This window comes from Rhipicephalus microplus, chromosome 6, assembly GCF_043290135.1.
Source record: "Rhipicephalus microplus isolate Deutch F79 chromosome 6, USDA_Rmic, whole genome shotgun sequence".
Taxonomy (NCBI): Eukaryota; Metazoa; Arthropoda; class Arachnida; order Ixodida; family Ixodidae; genus Rhipicephalus; species Rhipicephalus microplus.
Genome location: NC_134705.1, coordinates 84,009,134 through 84,032,206, shown reverse-complemented (window position 1 = coordinate 84,032,206; position 23,073 = coordinate 84,009,134). Strand labels below are relative to the sequence as shown.

Here is a 23,073-nt window from a genome sequence, read left to right as displayed (position 1 = left end):
TCATCCCCTACTGACACCCCCCCCCCCCTCCCACCTTTTTTTTAGTTCCGGACCGCCGTCCGAGGCCCCCCTCCCCACCACCTCCCACCCTTTTCTTCAAATGAGCGATACATAGGGTATCACGCAGGAGCCTAACTGCTCCCTCGATAAACGAACAAGCTTTATCCTGTTTTGAGCAGATGCGCACACGACCGCGCTGCAATGTGCTTGCCCTGCGCAGCGCCGCCGCGCTGCGCAGAGCGCTCACTGCGTAGCATTGTATAAATTTAATAAATGTTGCATGTATTTATTTTATGTAGGCCGGGTGCATAGTGTACACACTTGCATGTTAATTTGCGAGTCGGGCGTGGGAGAGCCTGTTAAAATGACTGCATATGTATTGCTTTCCCGTTCAGGCGCGCCTATTCACATACGTGTTGTTCCTGTAACGCGGCGCTCCAATGATCGCGCCAAACTATTGTGACCAGCCGAAGTGCCGGCTGAGTATTATGTATAAGTCAGTGACCTGAGTATACATGTTTGGAGTTAAATAAACTTCTCCTTGTTGTAGTACACGTGGATCTCCCACTTTGATCTTTACAGCCAAAGGTCGAGAACGGTCCCTCCCGGGGAGCCGGCCGCCCTGGAAGGTCCCCCCTCCTGGTTGCACGGAGCTACGCTGTTCCTGGGTCCACCTGGTTCCTCGGCCCTGCTGCACCTTCGAAGGAGTCTCCGGCCATCTACCGACGCGGCGGGCCCACCAGCACGAGCAGACGCCCTCCGGGAGTGGTAAGAGTCCACGAGCCTTTTCTTGCCTGCCACTCCCGGCCCGGTCGTCAATGCCTGCTGACGACACCCACGGGCCCCGGTCCTCGTGACCACTTCATCGCCGCCGTCGTCGGAGCCTACCGGACCGGACATCAAGCCACGGGGACGTGGACACCGACCGACCGGGCGTTCCAGTCAAGCCAGCGGGAGAAGACGCCCTCCGGGAGTGGTGAGAGTCTACAAGCCTTTTCTTGCCTGCCACTCCCGGTCCGGTCGCCAATGCCTGCTGGTGACACCAGCGGACCCCGGTCTTCGTGACCACTTCGCCGACGTCGTCGCCGTCGCCCCGGCCTTCCTGCCCGGACGTCCGTCCACGAGGACCTGGAGAAGTCTCTGCCTGGCCATGCCTACCCCCCGCCGGCCACCTGCCGTGTCCGTCGAGCCGCTCTTCCTGGGTTCCGGTAGCCGTCGGCGGCGTCCCGCTCCCCCTTCGGGGACGAGCACACCGGCGCCCCCGCCGGCCCAGCGGCCTCGTCCTGGCACACCCGCGTCTACTGGCGTTTCAGTGGCAGCATCGGGCCCTCCTCGCTCCCGACCGCCCGTCATTCACCGGGGCATCATGACGGTGTACCTGCCGGTGCCAGGGCTCCTTCGTTGTCCTTATCCCTGTTGCGCGGGCTGCCAAGCTCGTACATCAGTATCGCTCCGACTGTCCGCGTGGCGGTCCCACATGGAGCAGAAACACGGGGTTCGGCCAACGGAGCGGCTCTACCGGTGCGTCGCCTGTGATGCCCGGTTGAATTCGCTGTCCGCCCGCCACGATTGCCCGGGTCCTGCCTCGAACGAGCCTTACCACCCCTGCCGGTATTGCCCGAAGAGCTTCAATTGCGAACGCTCCTTGGCCCGGCACACCATGGCACGGCATGCGCAAGAGGAGTCCACTCCATTTGTACCTCTTCGCCCCCCACGGCAGCCTACGGCGACTACCTCCAGTTCCTCTGGCACAGAAACCACACCACGCTCCGGCCCAGCTCCTTCCGGTACAACTTGCCGAGCAGTACCAGCACCACAGACCGGAGCAACCGTTTCCCGGTCTCGAAGACGTCGTGGAGGCCATTCTTCCACATCGACGCCATCTTCCAGTACCGGGTCGGCCTCCAGCACTTCGGCAACCGGTTCTCCGTCGGTGTCAAGTTCCGAGGCGTCTACTATGCCAGACCACTCCTCTCCAACTTCTGGCTCCGGCTCTTCTACGCCTCGGCAATCGCCTTCGGGTCCCGGAACGCCACCGTCCGTGCCACCAGATCCTGGTCCCCAGTCCACGACTGGCGAGGTCTCATCCACGCCCGGCTCGTCTTCTCGTCGCCGTACCGGTCCCGGCTCCACGTCGTCGGCTTCAAGGGCTTCCTCACGGATGTCCACGGGGCTTACCGACGTCTCCGGTACCGACGACTCCGACGACGCATCGGCCAACGAGCCGGTGGACGAACAGAGTGTCCCAGCTGCCGGCATCGTCGTCGACCGCCGCCCTCTGTCGACCAATTCCCGCTCCTCCTCATCCCCTTCCCTTTCCGAGCGGTTGGAAGACACTGGCGCGGATGAAGTCGACGACGGTGCACACGACACTCCTGTGGAAGCACCGACAATGGAGATGCCACCGGACCGCACCATGCTGCTTGCGGAGCAGGTCCGCGTCTTGCGAGCCACGCTCCGTTCAGCCCCAACACCAGACTCATGGGCGACGTGTGAGCAGGCGTGGTCTCAGGCTGTTGCTCTGGCCGCGGAGGCTGTCCGCCTCCCCCCGTCAATACCGGGACGCCCTGCTCGAGACGTCAACCCTGACAACGCCACGCAGATCCAGCGTCTCTACCGCAGGAACCGCCGACGTGCCGTACGCCTGATCAAGGAGGGTCCCACACGGTCCTGTACCATCCCCATACCAGACATCCAGGACCATTGGGCCTCCACCTGGTCACCTCGCACGGCGGACACATCAGCGCTGTTCCAGCGGCCCGCGGCCCCTGTCCCGGTCGACACGGCGTCCTTCTCGGCGGACGAGGTTCTCCTCCGGCTCCGGAAGTCGGAGAATACGGCTCCCGGTCCTGACAGACTGACGTACCACCACTGGAGGTCCGTCGACCCGGAGGCCCGCTTCCTGTCCGCCCTTTTCAACGCCTGCGTCCACCACCGTCGCACCCCGGACTCATGGCGAACGTCGCGTACGGTACTCATATACAAGAAAGGTGATCCCTCTGTCCCGGGCAACTGGCGCCCCATTGCACTCGGCAGTACTGCCTCTAAGTTATACGCCAAGTGCCTTGCGTCGCGCCTACAAGCCTGGATCATGGATCACCAGGTCTTGTCAAAGTGCCAGAAAGGTTTCCTCCCGTATGATGGCGTTTTCGAACTGAATTACATCTTTCAGCACCGCATGGACGCAGCCAGAGCTGGTGGCACGGAGTTTTGCGCGGCCCTTTTGGACTTCGCAAACGCCTACGGGTCCGTGCCTCACCGAGCCCTCCTGGACGCCCTCCGTGGTTCAGGTGCTGGGGATACGTTCACCGCCCTCATCGAGGACCTGTACCGTGACAACCAAACTGTCATCGTTGCTGCAGAGGGCACGACAGATCCGGTAGCCATCCACTCGGGTCTACGCCAGGGCTGCCCGCTCAGCGGGTTGCTCTTCAACCTGGTCATAGACCCTGTGATTCGAGGTGTCCAAGGCACGGGCGACGACCACAACATCCTCGCCTATGCCGACGACCTGACGCCCCTGGCCGACTGTCCTGCTCTTCTCCAGCAACGCATCGACATGGTCGAGGCGCTATCAACACCGCTCGGGCTATCTCTCAACCCGAGCAAGTGTACGACCCTGCACCTCAGCGGCGTCACCCCCGTCGGAATGCGGCCAACCGTGTTCCGGGTCTCCGGCGTCCCGGTAACGGCTTTGAACGACTCCGAGCCACTCCGCTACCTCGGACGCCCGGTGGGTTTCCGCCTTCCACAGAGAGCGGGAGCCAATGTCATTGACGACGCCATACGCAACGCCACGGCAATATTTTCGTCCCTTCTAGCCCCCTGGCAGCGTATTGACGCCCTCAAGACATTTGTGTTCCCCGCCCTCAACTTCTCCATGAGGTGCGGCGCCCTGACCAAAACAGACTGGCACCGGTTGGACCTTGCCATCAGGCCCATGGTCAAGCGCACACTCTACCTACCGGTGAATGCCTCGACACACTACGTCTACGGGAGCGCCTCCGGAGGAGCTGCAGCGATACCGGTGGCAGCGGAGTTATACGACATCTGTCGTATCGACTCCGCTTTCAAGCTCCTGACGACACCAGACCAGTCACTACGGGACCTCGCCCTGTCGGACGCTTACGAGATCGCCTCCACCCGCCTCGGATGGGAGGCTACCCGTTTTGAGTTGGAGGCATATCTCTCAGGCGACCGACAGGTCGTCCACTCAAGGCCGGCAACCCAGCTGCGCAGCGTGTGGACCGAGGCCCGTAAGGCATCCCGAAGGCTACAAGTCTCGTGGTCCCTGCGGCCGGACCACGTCACCATCACATGCGGCGACGCAACGCTTCCTTCAACCCAGAGGAACCGGGTCATGCGGACGCTACGAGATGTGCTGGCCCACGTCCGGGACAACGCCCTCCATGACCAGCCCAACCAGGGGAAGGTGATGGCATGCGTCTCGGCGGATCGTGCGAGCTCCCATTTCATCACCACGGGAGCATTCACGCACTTCGCCGACTGGCGGTTTATCCACCGGGCACGCCTCAACCTGCTACCCCTGAATGGCGCCGTCATGTGGGGCCCTGTTGACCGAGACCAGCGTTGCCGGGTCTGCGGCTACGCGAGGGAGACGCTACCGCACGTGCTTTGCCACTGCATGACGCACAGCGCCATGTCTCGGGCACGGCACAACGCGGTGGTCTCGCGCCTTCGCACGGCCGCTGCCCGCGACTACACCGTAGCGTACGAGAACCGGCCGGTCGGCGACTCCGGACTGCGTCCTGACCTTGTCCTGGTTCGCGGGGAGGAGGCCCTGGTGATCGACGTGGCTTGCCCGTTCGAGAACACACCGGAGGCCTTTACCAACACGCGAAACGACAAGGTCGCACGCTACCAACCCGTCGCCGACTACCTGCGTCGCCGCTACCAAAGAGTAACGGTGGCCGCCGTCATCGTCGGGGCTCTCGGCGCTTGGGACCCGGCCAACGACCGCGTCCTTCAGCGTCTGTGCTCCCGCACCTACCTGCGTCTGTTAAAGAAACTCTGCGTGAGCGAGGAGGTGGCAGCGTCCCGCGCCATATACCACGCGCACGTGGGACATGGACGCAGCTAGACCACCGCTGACTAAGGCAAGACCTACCGTACCACGTCGCCACATCGCCTACCACCTGCCAAGTACCCTGGGTAAGCCGCTGCAGTCCCGAAGGTTCCTGTGATGACCAACACCCTGGCGTCCTTGTATCACCATCCGTGTCCGGTTTCCAACTGGCTCTCCCGGTGCAATGTACAGGAACTAAACGATGTCGTCCGGCTAATTCAAGACAACCTATGCATTGTCTGAAACATAATAAAATTCCACTCTGTTCTTATCAGCTTAATATCTCATACGGATCCTATTTGGATCCAAGATATTAAACTTATTTTTGTGATGCGGCGGAGTGCTTGAAGCTTGCTTCACCTCCGCCACGGGTTGGCCCGGTATTGCACTACCTCCGGGATCGGCCCACTCACCCCCTGCGGGGTGAGTTCGACAATAAATTCAATGATAGAAGGAGTGTTCGGATTTACCCATGATACCGGGGTAAACGGCTTGGGTGCGTCGAGTGTCCGAGACGGTGGCGGCACGCCGCCCCGGCTGACGCGGTATTCGCGTGCAGGGAGTGCGCTAGCTGTGTTTACACTTACGATTGCTCTGGGAAAATAAATGTTTCCGTGTGTATTTCATATATGGAGGGTCTCTTTTATTTTGTTATGTTCACACGTACATACTCAAGTTTCTTATTTTTTTTAACGTTCCTACTCATATTAATAAAACTATTGAGGAAATTATCATTACTGTTTCGGAGGAAAGCTAGAAGTGTGTATACGATGTGTATGCATGTGCGATGTGTATGTATGTATGTGTGTAGAAGTGTGTATGTATGTGCCAAGCTATTTCCGCTTTTCGAATTCACCCGTTTCGCAACGAAAAATAAAAAAAGCCTCTAGAAAATGGGGTTTGGTTGGTGTTTCTGTTTACAGTTGCAGTGGCAAGCGAAGGCATTTTTATTTCACATCTTCACGCGGCGTCTGAACCTGAAGACGCGTGCTCTCGCCACGTCTACGCATCTACACTATTCCCCATCACAAATTAAAATCGCAAAGAACGCCACAGGACCCACTCCGCACACACCTGCTGTACGGTGGAGCGGCAAAGCCCCGATGTGCTTTTCCTATGTCCACTGACCTTTGGGGTTTGACGTCCCAAAACCACCATATGATTATGGGAAAATTTCGACCACCTGGGGTTCTTTCACGTGCACCCTAATCTGAGCACAGGGAAATGCAGCCGCCGCGGCCGGGATTCGATCCCACCACCTGCGGGTCAGCAGCCGAGTACCTTACGGCCATCAGACCACCACGGCGGGCATCGCCTTGTTGATCAAACACTTCATTTCTGAACACCATCTCATACCAGCTCATCCACCGTTGGCTCTCGTTAATTACAACGAACATCCTCGCACGCTCACCTCAATGGAATTGCCAGTTGCTGGAAGTTCCAAGAAAATTGCGCACTAGACGTTCGGACGCACCACGCACGTACCTGAAGCGACGTGGACCCCAGGACGCGTGAGATCACGCCCCGGGCGCGCTTTGCCTCCGTACCCACTCGTCACTCCTCACAGCTTCACTAAGCCGAGTATGTAGAAGTCGAAGAAGCAGAACAACAAACCAGCCAATCCCCCACAGTGGGTGTGAGCCACAAGTGAAGGTCAACAAAAACAAGCAACACCAGCGAGCGCAGTGACGAAGCTATCGTAATGGGGCGAAATAATCCACGAATATGGCTGCACGTTGACGCACGGTCGCATTTGTGCAACCACCCGTGTCTCCCGAAGACCGTCTGTCGCGCGTCTTCGACGAAAAGCGCAGGCGAGTACTTCTCCACTGATTTCCGCGACCACTTCACGACCGCCTTCGGCCGCCTCATGTCCGTCCGGCACGATCGACGGAGCGCCGCACCAGCGCCTCGTACACGCCACCATAGCACTCCTACCCCTCGGAATCAGCAAAACTCGGACGTTTTCGACCACGACAGACAGAACCTGCCGGCCCGTTGAACGCTTGAACGACATCGCAGCGTCAAGTCGCACACTCACGTTCCGTCACCCTCTGCCACATGATCCTTCATTCACCGGCTTCACAACCCACGCGGTAGACGTTTCGCACGCATTCCCGGGTCTGCCTTTCACGGCAGGACCTTCGTCGACCTCGGTGCGGTGTTCCGCCACGTCGGAACTTGCAAGGCATATGTTGAGCGTGCTGAAGCAGCCAAAGGCACCACCTTTTTGCCGATGATTGTGGGCGTCGTTGCAGAGGCGTTGCTTGGGCAGCCGGCGTAGAAGCCATGTTGGATGGGTGACGTATTCACATTTTGCACAGTCATTTTTTTTTTTTCCTTCCTTCCAGACTTTGGTGCTCGAGTTGGACATGTACACTATGCATCAGTTTTTAAAACAAATGCTGTAGCATCCCTCGCGACATGCCTGATAATGTTCGCCAGCAAGCATTTGGTGTGACGTCATGGGCGCATAGAGAGTACGCATGCAAGCAAGCACGCGTGGCTTCGACCTCTGGGAAAAAGAAGGTTTCAGTTTTAACATGTTTGTAAGCGAAACTAGAAACTTCAAGCGGACTGGGGATAAAAGCAATGCCGTGAAGCCAGCGCTGCCGCTGTCGGTGCACAATGCTGGTTGTGCATGGGTGGACGTCGGAATTGCTTTGCTACTGTTTGCCCGGCTTTTGGCCAGAACTAAGTACGAGGTGTGAAAGAATGGATTTTAATTACGTGCTAATGAATTGCATCGCTTCTCGGCCTTTTGGCTAGACCAATTGTCGAGCTAGCCGTTTCTTTGCGCCCCCGCGCGAGACCCAGGGTCACGTCCCGCCGACGTCGACCCCGGGGTTCAAGTCGCCAAAGTTAGTTTACGCGGCATCGCCGTCCTGCACGTGCGACCGCCGCCCCGAGCCTCGGACCTCCCTGTCCGGCGCCCACTCATCCCATGCCTGGTGAAGCAAGGCCCCCGGTCTACGCCTGCCGTCCCGGAGTCCTGCTGCAACCCACCCGGCGCCTCCTGTATCCGCGCGGCACCCGCCTCGGCTGAGCCGCAGTCCTACTAGTGTGCAGCTAGCCTGCACGATACCAGTCCTACCAGCCACGCCTTCCTGGCAGCCAGCGGCAACGCGCACCAGAATGGCGTCGACGTCCGACCTCCCGGTGAGGGAGAATTGCTTCATGTTCACGGCGCCCGATGGCGATGTTTCGATAGATGATCTAATCGACGCCGTTGAACTAGTGTCTGGGAATGATAGTGTATTTGTTCTACAGCACATGGGCGGGGCTAGGTTCCTCGTCTGCACGCGTAACGCCAGTCAGGCGACAAGGTTAATGGTGGCGGAAGGCTTCCGGGTTAACGGCGAAAACGTACCGGTTGAGGCCGTAGGGCCGCCGGTCACGTACGTGAATGCCTACCGGTACCCCGCCTACTTATCAGACGAGGTACTTAGCAACGCCCTTGCTCAGTACGGCAAAGTGAGGGGCATATCGTTTGCCACTGTGGCCACTCGCCAAAACAAGCTCAACGGGGTAAGAGTCATTAAGATAGAGATGAGCAAACCGGTGCCAAACTTTGCGACCATCGCAGGGCACCGCGTAATGTTTGAGTATCGCGGCATGAGGCGAGTTTGTGCACGATGCGGTGAAGTGGGCCACATGGCGACGGCATGCTCCGCTCCCTTTTGCAAACGGTGCGGAACTTTCGGCCATGACACAGAGGGCTGTACTAGTGAATGTAAGCGTTGTGGGGGTCACCACGGGACGAGGGAGTGTTTCAGAAGGCGATCCTACGCGTCGGCCGCCCGCGGTTTCCCCTCAACTTCCGACCACGCCTCTGATCTAGCCCCACTTAGTGGCTCTTTATCGCCCCGGTCAGAAAAGCCACAATCGCGGCTTCAGGTGCTTACGCCCAAGATCACGCCCGGCGCGACAGTGAGAAAAGCAGGCGACCACCCCACGAACATCGACCCGCCTACAGGCAGCAGCGAGGCCGATTCACTCGCCAGCGAGAGAGAGGGGCGGGAGACGAGTGAGGAGGTTACTACTGCCTCGTCTGAAACGGAGCCCAGTCCCTCCGATACAGCTTCGGCGCAGTCCTCCTCCGCTTCACCGCGGGCACTCCCATCGGACCAGGACGACTGCGAATCTCTGCCATCAGCACAGAGGGCGCCGGCTAGTGCCACCGAGCGGGGAAGCGCTCTCCCCTCTGTGCCGTTAACGCCGGCCAACGTGCTCGCAATGGTGACTTCGGAGGACCTGGAGGCGCGTGCCCATGATTCTGCCCTGGACGAACTGCCCGTAACGGGCAAGGGGTACTACGTGCTGCCCGAGGACAGCGAGCGCAACAACACCGCCTCGACTTGTCCCCCCCCTGCTCAATCCAAACGGTTAAGCCGGAAATCTGACGCAAAGGCGGGCCAGCCGCACTCTGGCCTCGAGCAGCGGTCACGCTCGCGCTCGCGCTCGCGAAGACGCCCTGGCGACGACAGGCGGGATGGGAGCGAGAGGACCGCGAGCAAGGACGCCCGGCAGCGCAGATCGGGGACGGTGGGCCAAAGCAGCGACAGCGATGCTCCGCCTCACGCGAAGTCCCAGAAGCTTGAACAAAAGCCGGTGGGGGCAAATGGGAGCCGCCGCCGAAGTCCTGAGAAGGCTACCTGAAGAAAGAAGCGGCGCGCCTGCTCCGACGGCCTCGCTGCCTTCCGCTCTCCCGCTTCCCCTCACCCTCTGCTGTTGGCTCACCTGGCTGGGCCCCTTCCCCTTTTTAGCGCAGCACCCTCCTCGCTCCCCTTCGTCCACGCCCCGCTGATGCCCAACTCGCCTGGTTATCTTGCCCTTCACCCTTCCTCCTCCCTCCGAGCGAGACACGGCGCTCCAACTGAAGGATCATGGCCATGCTGCGGTTCGCCACATTAAACATTCGCGGCTTTCGCGATAGAAATAAACAGGCTGCTGTAGTGACGTTTGCCCGATCTAAGGGCATCGACCTCCTCTTTCTGCAGGAGACCAACTTCCGCTCCCCGCTCGATGTTACCTTATTCAGGCGCAACTGCCAAGTTGACGGCTTTTTTTCTTTAACATCCGCGAGGGCTTGCGGCGTTGGTGTCGTGTTCGTCACGGACAGGTTCCGGCGAAAGTCGCATTGTGTTTTTGGGGCGAATGGGCGCACGCTTGTGCTCGACGTCTTCGTCGACGGGTCCAAGGTGCGCTTTGTGAACGTTTATGCGCCGGTGACCAGATCAGAAACTAACACCTACTTTAAGGAGCTGCACGACAATCTGGTGGAGCCCGTACCCCACGTGGTTCTCGGGGACTTCAACTGCGTCGTGGACTCCACAAGAGACGTCCGGGGCCCAGGTCAAGGCGGTTCAACCTACCACGCCAAAGAGCTGGTGAAGATCCTCCGACACCTGCGGCTCACGGACGCGTGGGTTCACCTGCACGGAAATGAATTCGCCCCCACTCGAACCTCGCGGACAACGGCCAGCAGGCTTGACCGAGCCTACGTCCCCGAGCGCCTCGTCGGCTCTCTTGCGTCGTGCGAAGTCCTCACCCTCCCCAACGGGCTGGCGGACAGAACTGACCACCTCCCGTTGGTTACAACGGTGAGAGGGACGCCCGGCCCTAATGCAGGAAACGAAACTTGGCGCCTCGACCCAGCGCTCATCAAAGACCGCACGAGCGCCCTCAGAATATCAGCGTTCCTGGAGGAGACGATTGAGGCCACCCCCTGTACCAGCCCCGCGGTTTGGGACGACTTGAAGGCGAGATGGAGAGCGTTTCTGCAGGAAGAAGGCAGCGTGAGGAAGAAGCGCATCACAAAAGCGATGAATGAGCTACTCCGCCGCATGCGGATTGTACAGAGCGCGGACCACCTCACGGCCTGTATGCGCGACTATCTCCACTCGCTGCAAGTTCAGCATGACCGTCTCTTCCGGGAAAATGCGCGCAACGCACGTGATGCACGCGTCGCATCGGGGGACGCACCAGACATAGACATGAACGAGGCGCGAGGTACCGGCTCCCTTCGAATCTCAGAGGTGCAACGGCCTGACGGCAGCCTGATCACCCACCCCACCGAGATCGAAGCGGAGTTCCACGACTACTTCGAGGCCGTTTTTCATGAACCGGAGCCTTGCGGCCCACCCCCCGAGGCAACTCTCATGGCCAGTCTGTGTTCGCGCCTGCCTCGGCTCGCCGAAGACGAGTGCATAGTGTTGCGCGGCACAGTATCGGAAGAAGAACTCCGCGCTGCCATCCAAGCCATGCCGCCGAACTCGGCTCCGGGCACTGACGGCCTAACAGCTGGCTTTTATGCGGCTTTCTTTGAAGTTCTGCGTGCCCCGCTCCTGGCCATGGTCAACCTGGTCCTTCAGAAGCATGTGAAGCCTGACTCATTCAGCGAAGGGCGCATTGCCCTCATTCTCAAGGACGGTGCAGCACCACGCGAACTGTCGTCATGGCGCCCGATCTCTCTACTCAATGTAGACAACAAGATCGTGGCGTCCATACTCAACTCCAGGCTGCGGACTTTCTTGCCGGACTTGATCGCTCCCCACCAAGCTTGTGCTGTGCCTGGCCGGTCTATGTTTGCCAATCTTACAGCCACACGAGACGTCTTTGAATATGCGACGCAGAAAAGAGTCACGGGTGCCTTTCTGTCCCTTGACCAAGCAAAGGCGTTCGACAGGGTCAGACACACGTACCTCTTCGAAGTGCTCCGCCGATTCGGGCTCCCGCAGGAGTTTGTGGCTGTCATCGAGCTACTGTACTCCAACTTGCGAAGCTGTGTCGCGGTGAACGGCCGGACTACAGCCTTTTTTCGGTACACGAGAGGCATCAGGCAAGGTTGCCCTTTGGGACCAACCTTGTTTGTACTTTCCATCGAGCCCCTGCTGACAACTCTGGCCAGCGACGAACGCATCCGGGGCCTGCCAATGACCGGTACCGAAGAGATAAGAGTCCTGGCGTTTGCCGACGACATATCGCTCTTCCTCAAGGACGTGCGAAGCCTCCATCGCTTCCGCGGCGTATTCCAGCTATACGCTGAGGCATCAGGAGCCAAACTGAATGAGAGGAAGAGCCGAGCACTGCTTTTCGGCACGTTTCCCGCAGAAGCTATTGGCGACATAGAACCGGTCAGCACGGTCAAGGTTCTTGGAGTGTACTTCTCCCGCGAAGGAGTGGACGTTTCTACTTGGGCGCGGGTCGTCGACAGGGCTGCACGGCTAGCCGAGCGCGCAGCGCTGTTCAACCTAACCCTGCGCGAAAAGGCGGTAGCAACAAAAACCAGCGTGCTTGCCTTGGCCTCTCACGTGAGCAGGGTAGCAGTGATGCCGGCGCGAGTGGCCACTCGATTCGGCATGATAGCAAACGAACTGCTATGGGGCCGGACGCCACCCCCTGTCAAACGAATGCTCCTCCAGTTGGAAGTTAAAGAGGGGGGGCTCGGTCTCCCGCACGCACCCACCTTGAGCAAACTGCTCGCCTTGAAAACGGCTCGCAAGGTGGCGCGAGAAGACAACTATGTCGGGAGAGGCCGGCTGTTCTATTGGAGCGGCCCGTCTAACAGTTGGCTGGATGCCGGTCGCCACTCCGGCCCGCACGCTGAATCACCCTCGCCCTTTTACAGGGTAGCTGCAGCGACGGCACGCATGCTGCGCAAGGAAGCGCCGAATTGCGACCCTGACACAGAGCAGCCGGCCCGAATTGTTGAGGCACTCACGGCAAGCCAGCTCAGCGACGAGGACCGGCAGCGGGCGGAGCGAGCAAGGCGCGACCTCTCTCTCCTGCAGACCCTGCTACCCTGCGAAATCCAGGATTTTCTCTGGAAGAGGGCGTGGGAGGTTCTCCCCACTAGGCGCCGCCTGAAGAGGCTAGGCATAGTGCCCGACGACCGCTGCCCAAACTGTCGGGAGCCCGAAACCCAAAGGCATGCCTTGTTTGAATGTATGGCCGCACGCCCTGTCTGGCGCATGGTAGCGCATTGCTTTGGGATTCGCCCCCCACCAGGACATAAACGCAATAAGGGAGCGTTTGCGAGACTCGTGACCGCCTGCACCCTCTTCGTGGTGTGGCAACGACGCTCGCTCGCGGAAGCGCGTCGACAGCCAGTTCGGGCGGCCCCTCCTGCCCTTACGCGAATAAGAAGGTTGTTGTGGGAGATTCTCTCGCGAGAACTCGAGGCCAGCGGAGAGGAGATGTTCCTCCGCCGCTGGCACACGAAATTTTTCTTCATGAGAGAGGGCAAGTTGGCTGCCCCAATTTTGCGCTATTAACCCCTCTCGGTTCCCGAGGAGTGCCCAACTCAGGAGCAATCGCATGTCTAGTGCCAAACGAAGGTGACCCCCCCTCGCCCCGCTCTTCAGATACACCCCTGTAGCACCGGTTTACAAATAGACACTTGCTTGACACTGTGTTGTTGCCGCTGGCCCGCTCATCGACACCAAGGTGTCGCTGGTTATTGTACATATGTATATAGTATATGCTGCATTTTTTTTTTTTGACGAAGTTAAGTACATTTCTCTTTGTGTAGTGTTTGTGCTCATTTTTTCTGATTAGTTTGCCTTCATGGTTGTAAATATGTATATAGATAACGCGCTATTTTGTATCTACTTGTATATATTCAATGTGCCACGGTCTGTTATTTTCTAAAACGCATATGATATGCATATCCTGCCATCTTTGTTCGAAGTTAAATAAACTTCTCTTTGCGTAGTATCTTCTTTTTTTGATTTGTTTGCCTTTATGGTTGCAATATGTATATAGATGACGCGCCCTTTTGTATCTACTTGTATATATTCAATGTGCCCGGTTCGTTTATTTTGTAAATGTATATGCATGTCCTGCCATCTTCGTTTGAAGTTAAATAAACTTCTCTTTGTGTATAGTTCTCATTGCGCTGGTTTTTTTTTGACGAAGTTTAACACACTTCTCTTTGTGTAGTGTTTGTGCTCATTTTTTCAGATTAGTCTGCCTTTATGGTTTCAATATGTATAAGGATAATGCGCTCTTTTGTATGTACTTGTATATATTCATTGTGCCCCGGTTTGTTTATTTTGTAAAACGCATATACATGTCCTGCCATCTTTGTTTGAAGTCAAATAAACTTCTCTTTGTGTAGTATCTGTTCTTATCAGCTTAATATCTGATACGGATCCTATTTGGATCCAAGATATTAAACTTATTTTTGTGATGCGGCGGAGTGCTTGAAGCTTGCTTCACCTCCGCCACGGGTTGACCCGGTATTGCACTACCTCCGGGATCGGCCCACTCACCCCCTGCGGGGTGAGTTCGACAATAAATTCAATGATAGAAGGAGTGTTCGGATTTACCCATGATACCGGGGTAAACGGCTTGGGTGCGTCGAGTGTCCGAGACGGTGGCGGCACGCCGCCCCGGCTGACGCGGTATTCGCGTGCAGGGAGTGCGCTAGCTGTGTTTACACTTACGATTGCTCTGGGAAAATAAATGTTTCCGTGTGTATTTCATATATGGAGGGTCTCTTTTATTTTGTTATGTTCACACGTACATACTCAAGTTTCTTATTTTTTTTAACGTTCCTACTCATATTAATAAAACTATTGAGGAAATTATCATTACTGTTTCGGAGGAAAGCTAGAAGTGTGTATACGATGTGTATGCATGTGCGATGTGTATGTATGTATGTGTGTAGAAGTGTGTATGTATGTGCCAAGCTATTTCCGCTTTTCGAATTCACCCGTTTCGCAACGAAAAATAAAAAAAGCCTCTAGAAAATGGGGTTTGGTTGGTGTTTCTGTTTACAGTTGCAGTGGCAAGCGAAGGCATTTTTATTTCACATCTTCACGCGGCGTCTGAACCTGAAGACGCGTGCTCTCGCCACGTCTACGCATCTACACTATTCCCCATCACAAATTAAAATCGCAAAGAACGCCACAGGACCCACTCCGCACACACCTGCTGTACGGTGGAGCGGCAAAGCCCCGATGTGCTTTTCCTATGTCCACTGACCTTTGGGGTTTGACGTCCCAAAACCACCATATGATTATGGGAAAATTTCGACCACCTGGGGTTCTTTCACGTGCACCCTAATCTGAGCACAGGGAAATGCAGCCGCCGCGGCCGGGATTCGATCCCACCACCTGCGGGTCAGCAGCCGAGTACCTTACGGCCATCAGACCACCACGGCGGGCATCGCCTTGTTGATCAAACACTTCATTTCTGAACACCATCTCATACCAGCTCATCCACCGTTGGCTCTCGTTAATTACAACGAACATCCTCGCACGCTCACCTCAATGGAATTGCCAGTTGCTGGAAGTTCCAAGAAAATTGCGCACTAGACGTTCGGACGCACCACGCACGTACCTGAAGCGACGTGGACCCCAGGACGCGTGAGATCACGCCCCGGGCGCGCTTTGCCTCCGTACCCACTCGTCACTCCTCACAGCTTCACTAAGCCGAGTATGTAGAAGTCGAAGAAGCAGAACAACAAACCAGCCAATCCCCCACAGTGGGTGTGAGCCACAAGTGAAGGTCAACAAAAACAAGCAACACCAGCGAGCGCAGTGACGAAGCTATCGTAATGGGGCGAAATAATCCACGAATATGGCTGCACGTTGACGCACGGTCGCATTTGTGCAACCACCCGTGTCTCCCGAAGACCGTCTGTCGCGCGTCTTCGACGAAAAGCGCAGGCGAGTACTTCTCCACTGATTTCCGCGACCACTTCACGACCGCCTTCGGCCGCCTCATGTCCGTCCGGCACGATCGACGGAGCGCCGTACCAGCGCCTCGTACACGCCACCATAGCACTCCTACCCCTCGGAATCAGCAAAACTCGGACGTTTTCGACCACGACAGACAGAACCTGCCGGCCCGTTGAACGCTTGAACGACATCGCAGCGTCAAGTCGCACACTCACGTTCCGTCACCCTCTGCCACATGATCCTTCATTCACCGGCTTCACAACCCACGCGGTAGACGTTTCGCACGCATTCCCGGGTCTGCCTTTCACGGCAGGACCTTCGTCGACCTCGGTGCGGTGTTCCGCCACGTCGGAACTTGCAAGGCATATGTTGAGCGTGCTGAAGCAGCCAAAGGCACCACCTTTTTGCCGATGATTGTGGGCGTCGTTGCAGAGGCGTTGCTTGGGCAGCCGGCGTAGAAGCCATGTTGGATGGGTGACGTATTCACATTTTGCACAGTCATTTTTTTTTTCCTTCCTTCCAGACTTTGGTGCTCGAGTTGGACATGTACACTATGCATCAGTTTTTAAAACAAATGCTGTAGCATCCCTCGCGACATGCCTGATAATGTTCGCCAGCAAGCATTTGGTGTGACGTCATGGGCGCATAGAGAGTATGCATGCAAGCAAGCACGCGTGGCTTCGACCTCTGGGAAAAAGAAGGTTTCAGTTTTAACATGTTTGTAAGCGAAACTAGAAACTTCAAGCGGACTGGGGATAAAAGCAATGCCGTGAAGCCAGCGCTGCCGCTGTCGGTGCACAATGCTGGTTGTGCATGGGTGGACGTCGGAATTGCTTTGCTACTGTTTGCCCGGCTTTTGGCCAGAACTAAGTACGAGGTGTGAAAGAATGGATTTTAATTACGTGCTAATGAATTGCATCGCTTCTCGGCCTTTTGGCTAAGATCAAAGTGTAGTGTTGGCTTGTCCATCCTACTCCTGCTCTTTGTAGAAGCAATCGACCACCCGCCCGGTTAGTGCGGTGTCTTTCTCTGTCTCTTCTTGTGTTGTTGTTGTGTGCATGCCTTCTTAGCTTGTTCGAGCGACCAGCAACGACTGCCTGCGGATTCTTGGACCCCCCTGCTGACACTTGGTTCCTGCTGCCCTGGATTTCTGGCTCTGGTCATTGGTGAGATGCTAGTTCTTTAAAACACTTCTTTTTTGCCTTTCTTTTCCGCCCCCCTTTGGGGGGGTGGGTTCTCGTGCTCGGCGAGACGGGCTGCTCCAACCGGCCTTGCCGGCAGCTTCCCGTCTGAAAAGCACCCTTTTTCTTGTGTATTAGTTGGCTCAGCGGCCCTTGCACCATCTGCCCAAGTGATGTAAGATAGCGCAAGCCTTCCTTGCACGCTTTTTTTTTTCTCTTTCGGAGCGCGCCTCTACTCTGGACACCAGCGAGCGCCGCTGGTGACCACGTGGAAGCAGCGTCTCCGCTCTTTCCTCTTTCTTCACTTTTCTCTCTCTTTTTTTTTACTCTCTTCTACTTTCCGTCCACGTGGCCCGCGCTAAGGCTCCTCTCCCGCTCCCACTGTTGCCAGCTACACTAACAATGTAGCCAGGCGACTTTCTCTCTACTCTTGCACGCTCCTTTTTTTTTTTTTTCCGGAAGCGCCTCTGCTGACACGTGTCAGTAGAGGGCACGCTCAACCGGGTTCGCCTGCCTTCCCTTTTTTTTTTCTCTTCTCTCACTCGCTCTCTTTCCTCTGTCTTCTTTACTAATTCCTTCTGGTACCCTCCTCTCTGCTGAGGCGGTCAGTACTCTCTCTGCCTTCTTGGGGCTGCCAGCTGCACTCACCATGTAGCGGGTAGCCCGCGACTCTCACTGGTGCGCACGCCGTGGGTTTTTTTTTTTTTTCCTCTCTTCATTTTCTTTTTCTTCCTCTTCCTCTCTCGGCGAGCGCACCCCTCTTCTCTCTTCTCCCCCGACTAGGGGGAGGAGGTCACACACTCCCTCCTTTTCTTCCCCTTTGTCTTAGGTCGTCAGCTACACTTAAACATGGGTTGACGATCACCCCCCACCCTCACCCTTTTTTTTTTCCTTCTCTTCTTTCTCTATCTCCTCTCCATCTTTCTACTTCTCATTCAAGTGTACAGTGCCGTCTTTTATTGAAGTGTTTTTTCTCAAGATGCCTAAGTGTTCTCACAATGATGTACATCCGGCCGTGATAATCCTGTTTTCTTTAGAAGTGTTCGCCCACCAGTAGGTGATGTCCGAGGAGGTAGGTCCCCCGAATACAGGGGAGACCGGGACGCCCACTGCACCGAGGCCGCGAGATGCCCAAAACCAACCCCAGCTAGGCAAGGAGGGACAGACCCTTGACGTCTTTTTCCCAATCCCACACAGCTTCACCTGCCCCATAGACAAATGTGGGGTACGGTACTCCGGGATCAGCTGGACAAGCAGGCGACAAAGCTTGGTGCGGCATCTACTAGATGAGCATGAGCTCAAAGTAAAGGTGGCATACACCTGTACCCTATGCTCCACGACCGGCCTTGGGCTGCATCCCACACTCCACTCCTGCATCGCAAGAGGTAGACACGAGCTGTCGCCCCTCGACCTCAACAGGCACAAGTGTCCACAATGCCCTGCCACCATGACAACAAGGAAGGGACTGGACAATCACATGCGCAAACACAAAAGACAGGAAGCACAGCACATGAACGAGGGACCAACGACTTCAAGGACTTCGAGGGCGGCACCTACTGCAACTCCGACTGGCCGACCCCCCCGCGCTGCTGCCGGCAACCAAGCCACACGGACAATGACCCTTCGATCGTCACAGAGCTCCAACTCAACGACGTCAACGGGATCATCACCAAGCGAGGACAGCACGACACTGAGCGCAACGCCGGACTCTCCAGCACCAACAGAGCTGGCACTCACACCTTCCTCCCCCCTTCTAGGTGACTTGCAGGAAATCCCTGACCGGGTTTCGGCAACTACGGGCACCCCATCGCCCACGCCTAGCGAGGCCGCCACAGCGAGGAGCAGGTCTTCATGTGCCTCTCTGTTCTCACAGGTTGGAAATGCATCCTCCATCACGCCGAGTCCCAGGCAACATGAGTCACCGCACAGCGACACGGACCACGACAACCCACGGCGTTCCCGGCCACCATCACCGGACCGGGCCCTTACCCCTCTCCCTCCTCTCTTAGGCAGCACAGCTTGCTCTCCAAGCCAGAGCTCCAGGGATGCGACAATTCCATCAGCAACCAGCGAGGAGGAGTCACCACCAGAAGGGTCACGGTTTTCGTCCCGTCTCCAGCAGGATCCAGACACAGCCCGCGCTACTCAGAGGACCAGTCAACAAGGAGCACCGCAGCACAGCTTGGACACGGCACAAGGGAACCCTCAACCAAGTCCATCAGCCAGGAGTGTCAGCCACAGCGTCGACTCCCCCACACCCCCAACGTCACCCGAGGGACTTTCGATAGACGACGCAGGCGGCGAGTCACAGGACCCCGCCCCACAGACAGTGAACCCCGGCGAAATCACCCTCTCTGGGCCAATCGACGACACAAGCGTACTCGCAGAGCAGACCCAGCGAATCCGGCAACTGCTTCGGGAGCCCGCCACTGCTGAGCGCTGGGACGACTTCCTCTCCATCCTGGAGGAGGCCGTATCGGCGGTGAGGAGGGAGGCGAAAATTCCAGACAACCCTGCCGGTGGAAAACCCCGCGTCCCGACCAACCCGAACAACGCCCAGCAGATACAGAGCCTGTATCGTCGCAACCGCCGTCGGGCTGTTCGTGTCATCGTACAGGGCGAAACAATACTCTGCGAGATTCCGCTCGACAAACTGGAGCAACACTTTGCTGAAACATGGGCGCCGAAGGAAGGGAACACCCACCTGCTCCTTAACAAGGCTCGCCCGGACGACATGACAGAGATCTGCCTCGCCCGATTCACCAGCGACGAGGTGGCGGCCCGTCTTCGCAGATGCGAAAACACGGCCCCCGGCAGTGACAGGATCACCTACCGTCATTGGAAAGAACATGATCCTGATGGTCTCTTTCTATCCGCAGCATTCAACGTGTGCCTCCATTTCAAGCAAGTGCCCGACGCCTGGAAGGAAACGAGGACCATCCTAATCCACAAGAAGGGTGATCCGAGTGAGGTCACGAATTGGAGACCCATTGCCCTTGGGAACACCATCTCCAAGCTGTATGCGGGTTGCCTAGCTTCCCGCATGCAGCAGTGGGTGTGTGACCATGACGTGCTCTCGAGGTGTCAAAAGGGGTTCCTGCCGCACGACGGCGTGTTTGAACACAACTTCGTGCTGCAGGAGCGCCTGGACGCCGCGCGGGCCGGCGGTGGTGACCTTTGCGTGGCCTTTCTCGACTTCGCCAACGCATTTGGCTCAGTTCCGCACAACGCACTAATCGATTCTCTTCGTGGTGCAGGTGCAGGAGAGGACTTCTGCGCAATCATCGCAGACCTCTACCGAGACAACGCCACCCGGATTGTCGCCGAAGCTGGGACAACGGCCCCAGTCACAATCTCCGCCGGAATTAGACAGGGCTGCCCACTGAGCGGCCTGCTCTTCAACTTGGTGCTCGATCCAGTCATTCGGGCGGTCCAAGGAGGTGAGAGGCAGCACAATGTGCTGGCTTACGCCGATGATTTGACCCCCTTGGCGGACAGCCCCAAGAAACTGCAGGACCGCATCAACGTCGTGGCGGCTCTCGCGGGCCAGCTGGGACTTCGGCTGAACCCCAAGAAGTGCAGAAGCCTGCACCTCTCTGGTAGGACTCCCGTAGGCACTAGGGACACGAAATTCTTCGTCGACGGAGAAGAGATCCCTCGCATCAGTGACTACGAGAGTCAATCTTTTCTAGGACGCCCCGTCGGGTTCAGCCTTCTCCAAGACCGCTCTAAGGTCGATGAGGCAATCTCCGTCGGCCGCACCCTGCTCGAGTCCATGCTTGCCCCATGGCAGCGAATTGATGCACTGAAAACTTTTGTCTTTCCAGCACTCAACTTCGCCATGCGGTGCGGACAAGTGGGCAAGGCGGAATGGGCCCGCCTAGACGACGCACTCCGGCCCCTGATAAAGAAAACTTTTTATCTTCCAGGTAACGCTGCAAACAACTACCTCTACGGCAGCGCAGCGGCCGGAGCAGCTGGAATCCCCCTCGCCGCAGACACAAGTGACGCCTGCCGCGTGGACAACGCCTTCAAGCTTCTGACCTCGGCCGATCTCGAGGTCCGGGAACTTGCCTTCGAAGCGCTAACCAAAATTGTCTCCAAGCGCATTCGCAGGCAGGCCACCAACGAGGAGCTCGCCTGCTACCTCAGCGGCGAAACGGAGGGCATTTTCCAGGCACGGCCGACACAACTGCAGTCCGTCTGGACCGAGGCTCGGAAGGCTTCCCGCAGGCTACACGTCACCTGGGAAATTTTCGAGGACGGGGGGACCAGCATCACGTGTGACGGAGAGGAAACTCTCACGTCAAAGAAACGACGAAAAGTGGTGAAAACGCTGCGCTTCCGAATGATGCGGGCACGCGATCGCTTCCTTCAAGAAATGCCCAATCAAGGGAAGGCAATGGAATGCGTCGCCGCAGACCCGAGCAGCTCCCACTTCATGCGCTCCGGCAAATTCACCCGCTTTTGCGACTGGCGCTTCATTCACAGGGCACGCCTGAACCTCCTACCTGTGAATGGAGCCAACCCATGGACCACCTCCGCCGACAAACGGTGCCGTGTGTGCGGTTACGCAGTGGAAACGCTGCCACACGTCCTGGGTCACTGCATGCGCCACAGCATGGCCTACACCAGTCGTCACAACAAGATTGTGGCGAGGGTGAAACAAGCCGCCAGCAAGAAGTTCACGGTCACGCATGAGAACAGAGCGGTTGGTACCACCAACCTTCGCCCCGACCTCGTTCTCGCCAGGGGGGAAGAGGCGATCATCGTGGACGTGACCTGCCCCTTTGACAACCGGCTCAAAGCACTCGAGGCAGCCCGACTGGAAAAGGAACGAAAATACGAACCAGTTCGGGACTTCTTGCTCCGCCGCTACCAGAGAGTCACGATCGAAGCAGTCGTCGTCGGCATGCTTGGCTCCTGGGACCCGGCAAATGACAGAGTTTTCAAAAAACTCTGCAGCCGGAGATATCTCCGGTTACTTAAGAAGCTTGCAGTGAGCGAGACCATTGCAGCTTCTCGGGAAGTGTACTGCGCACACGTGGCCATAAAGTGACTGTCACTCGCTGGGCCACGTGCTGACAAAGTCACCCTCCCAAAGACATCGCAAAAATAAGAGGTGATACTACACGACACACGCCCCTTTCACTTTTTCTCCCCTGCTATTTCCTATTTTCACCTTCTCTATACACAGTTCACGATACACCACCTTCTTCCTTTCTGGTTGAAGGAACAAAAAATGAGAACAAGTTTTTCCTTTTCGGTCAGAAATGTTCCTAACATTTTTGAAAACCTCTGTTCTTATCAGCTTAATATCTGATACGGATCCTATTTGGATCCAAGATATTAAACTTATTTTTGTGATGCGGCGGAGTGCTTGAAGCTTGCTTCACCTCCGCCACGGGTTGGCCCGGTATTGCACTACCTCCGGGATCGGCCCACTCACCCCCTGCGGGGTGAGTTCGACAATAAATTCAATGATAGAAGGAGTGTTCGGATTTACCCATGATACCGGGGTAAACGGCTTGGGTGCGTCGAGTGTCCGAGACGGTGGCGGCACGCCGCCCCGGCTGACGCGGTATTCGCGTGCAGGGAGTGCGCTAGCTGTGTTTACACTTACGATTGCTCTGGGAAAATAAATGTTTCCGTGTGTATTTCATATATGGAGGGTCTCTTTTATTTTGTTATGTTCACACGTACATACTCAAGTTTCTTATTTTTTTTAACGTTCCTACTCATATTAATAAAACTATTGAGGAAATTATCATTACTGTTTCGGAGGAAAGCTAGAAGTGTGTATACGATGTGTATGCATGTGCGATGTGTATGTATGTATGTGTGTAGAAGTGTGTATGTATGTGCCAAGCTATTTCCGCTTTTCGAATTCACCCGTTTCGCAACGAAAAATAAAAAAAGCCTCTAGAAAATGGGGTTTGGTTGGTGTTTCTGTTTACAGTTGCAGTGGCAAGCGAAGGCATTTTTATTTCACATCTTCACGCGGCGTCTGAACCTGAAGACGCGTGCTCTCGCCACGTCTACGCATCTACACTATTCCCCATCACAAATTAAAATCGCAAAGAACGCCACAGGACCCACTCCGCACACACCTGCTGTA

At 56.7% G+C, this 23,073-nt stretch overlaps 1 protein-coding gene, 1 non-coding gene and 2 pseudogenes across 2 annotated transcripts; all 4 read left to right on the top strand.

Moving 5' to 3' along the window:
* Positions 1-5,332: 5,332 nt before the first annotated feature.
* On the top strand, positions 5,333-5,500 carry LOC142766511 (U2 spliceosomal RNA; annotated as a pseudogene).
* Positions 5,501-7,880: 2,380 nt separating this feature from the next.
* Positions 7,881-9,745, top strand: LOC142765927 (uncharacterized). Its single transcript, XM_075867731.1, has one exon. It carries the CDS (start codon positions 8,222-8,224, stop codon positions 9,743-9,745), a length of 1,524 nt encoding a protein of 507 aa, XP_075723846.1. The 5' UTR covers positions 7,881-8,221.
* Positions 9,746-14,169: 4,424 nt separating this feature from the next.
* LOC142766525 (U2 spliceosomal RNA) lies at positions 14,170-14,362 on the top strand. The gene has a single exon (XR_012884568.1). It is a non-coding gene; the product is annotated as a U2 spliceosomal RNA (small nuclear RNA).
* Positions 14,363-22,226: 7,864 nt separating this feature from the next.
* Positions 22,227-22,405, top strand: LOC142766346 (U2 spliceosomal RNA; annotated as a pseudogene).
* Positions 22,406-23,073: the final 668 nt, after the last annotated feature.

What these genes read in the sequence shown, in the direction of transcription:
- LOC142765927 (XM_075867731.1), top strand. Translation starts at nt 8,222, where the DNA reads ATGGCGTCGACGTCCGACCTCCCGGTGAGGGAGAATTGCTTCATGTTC.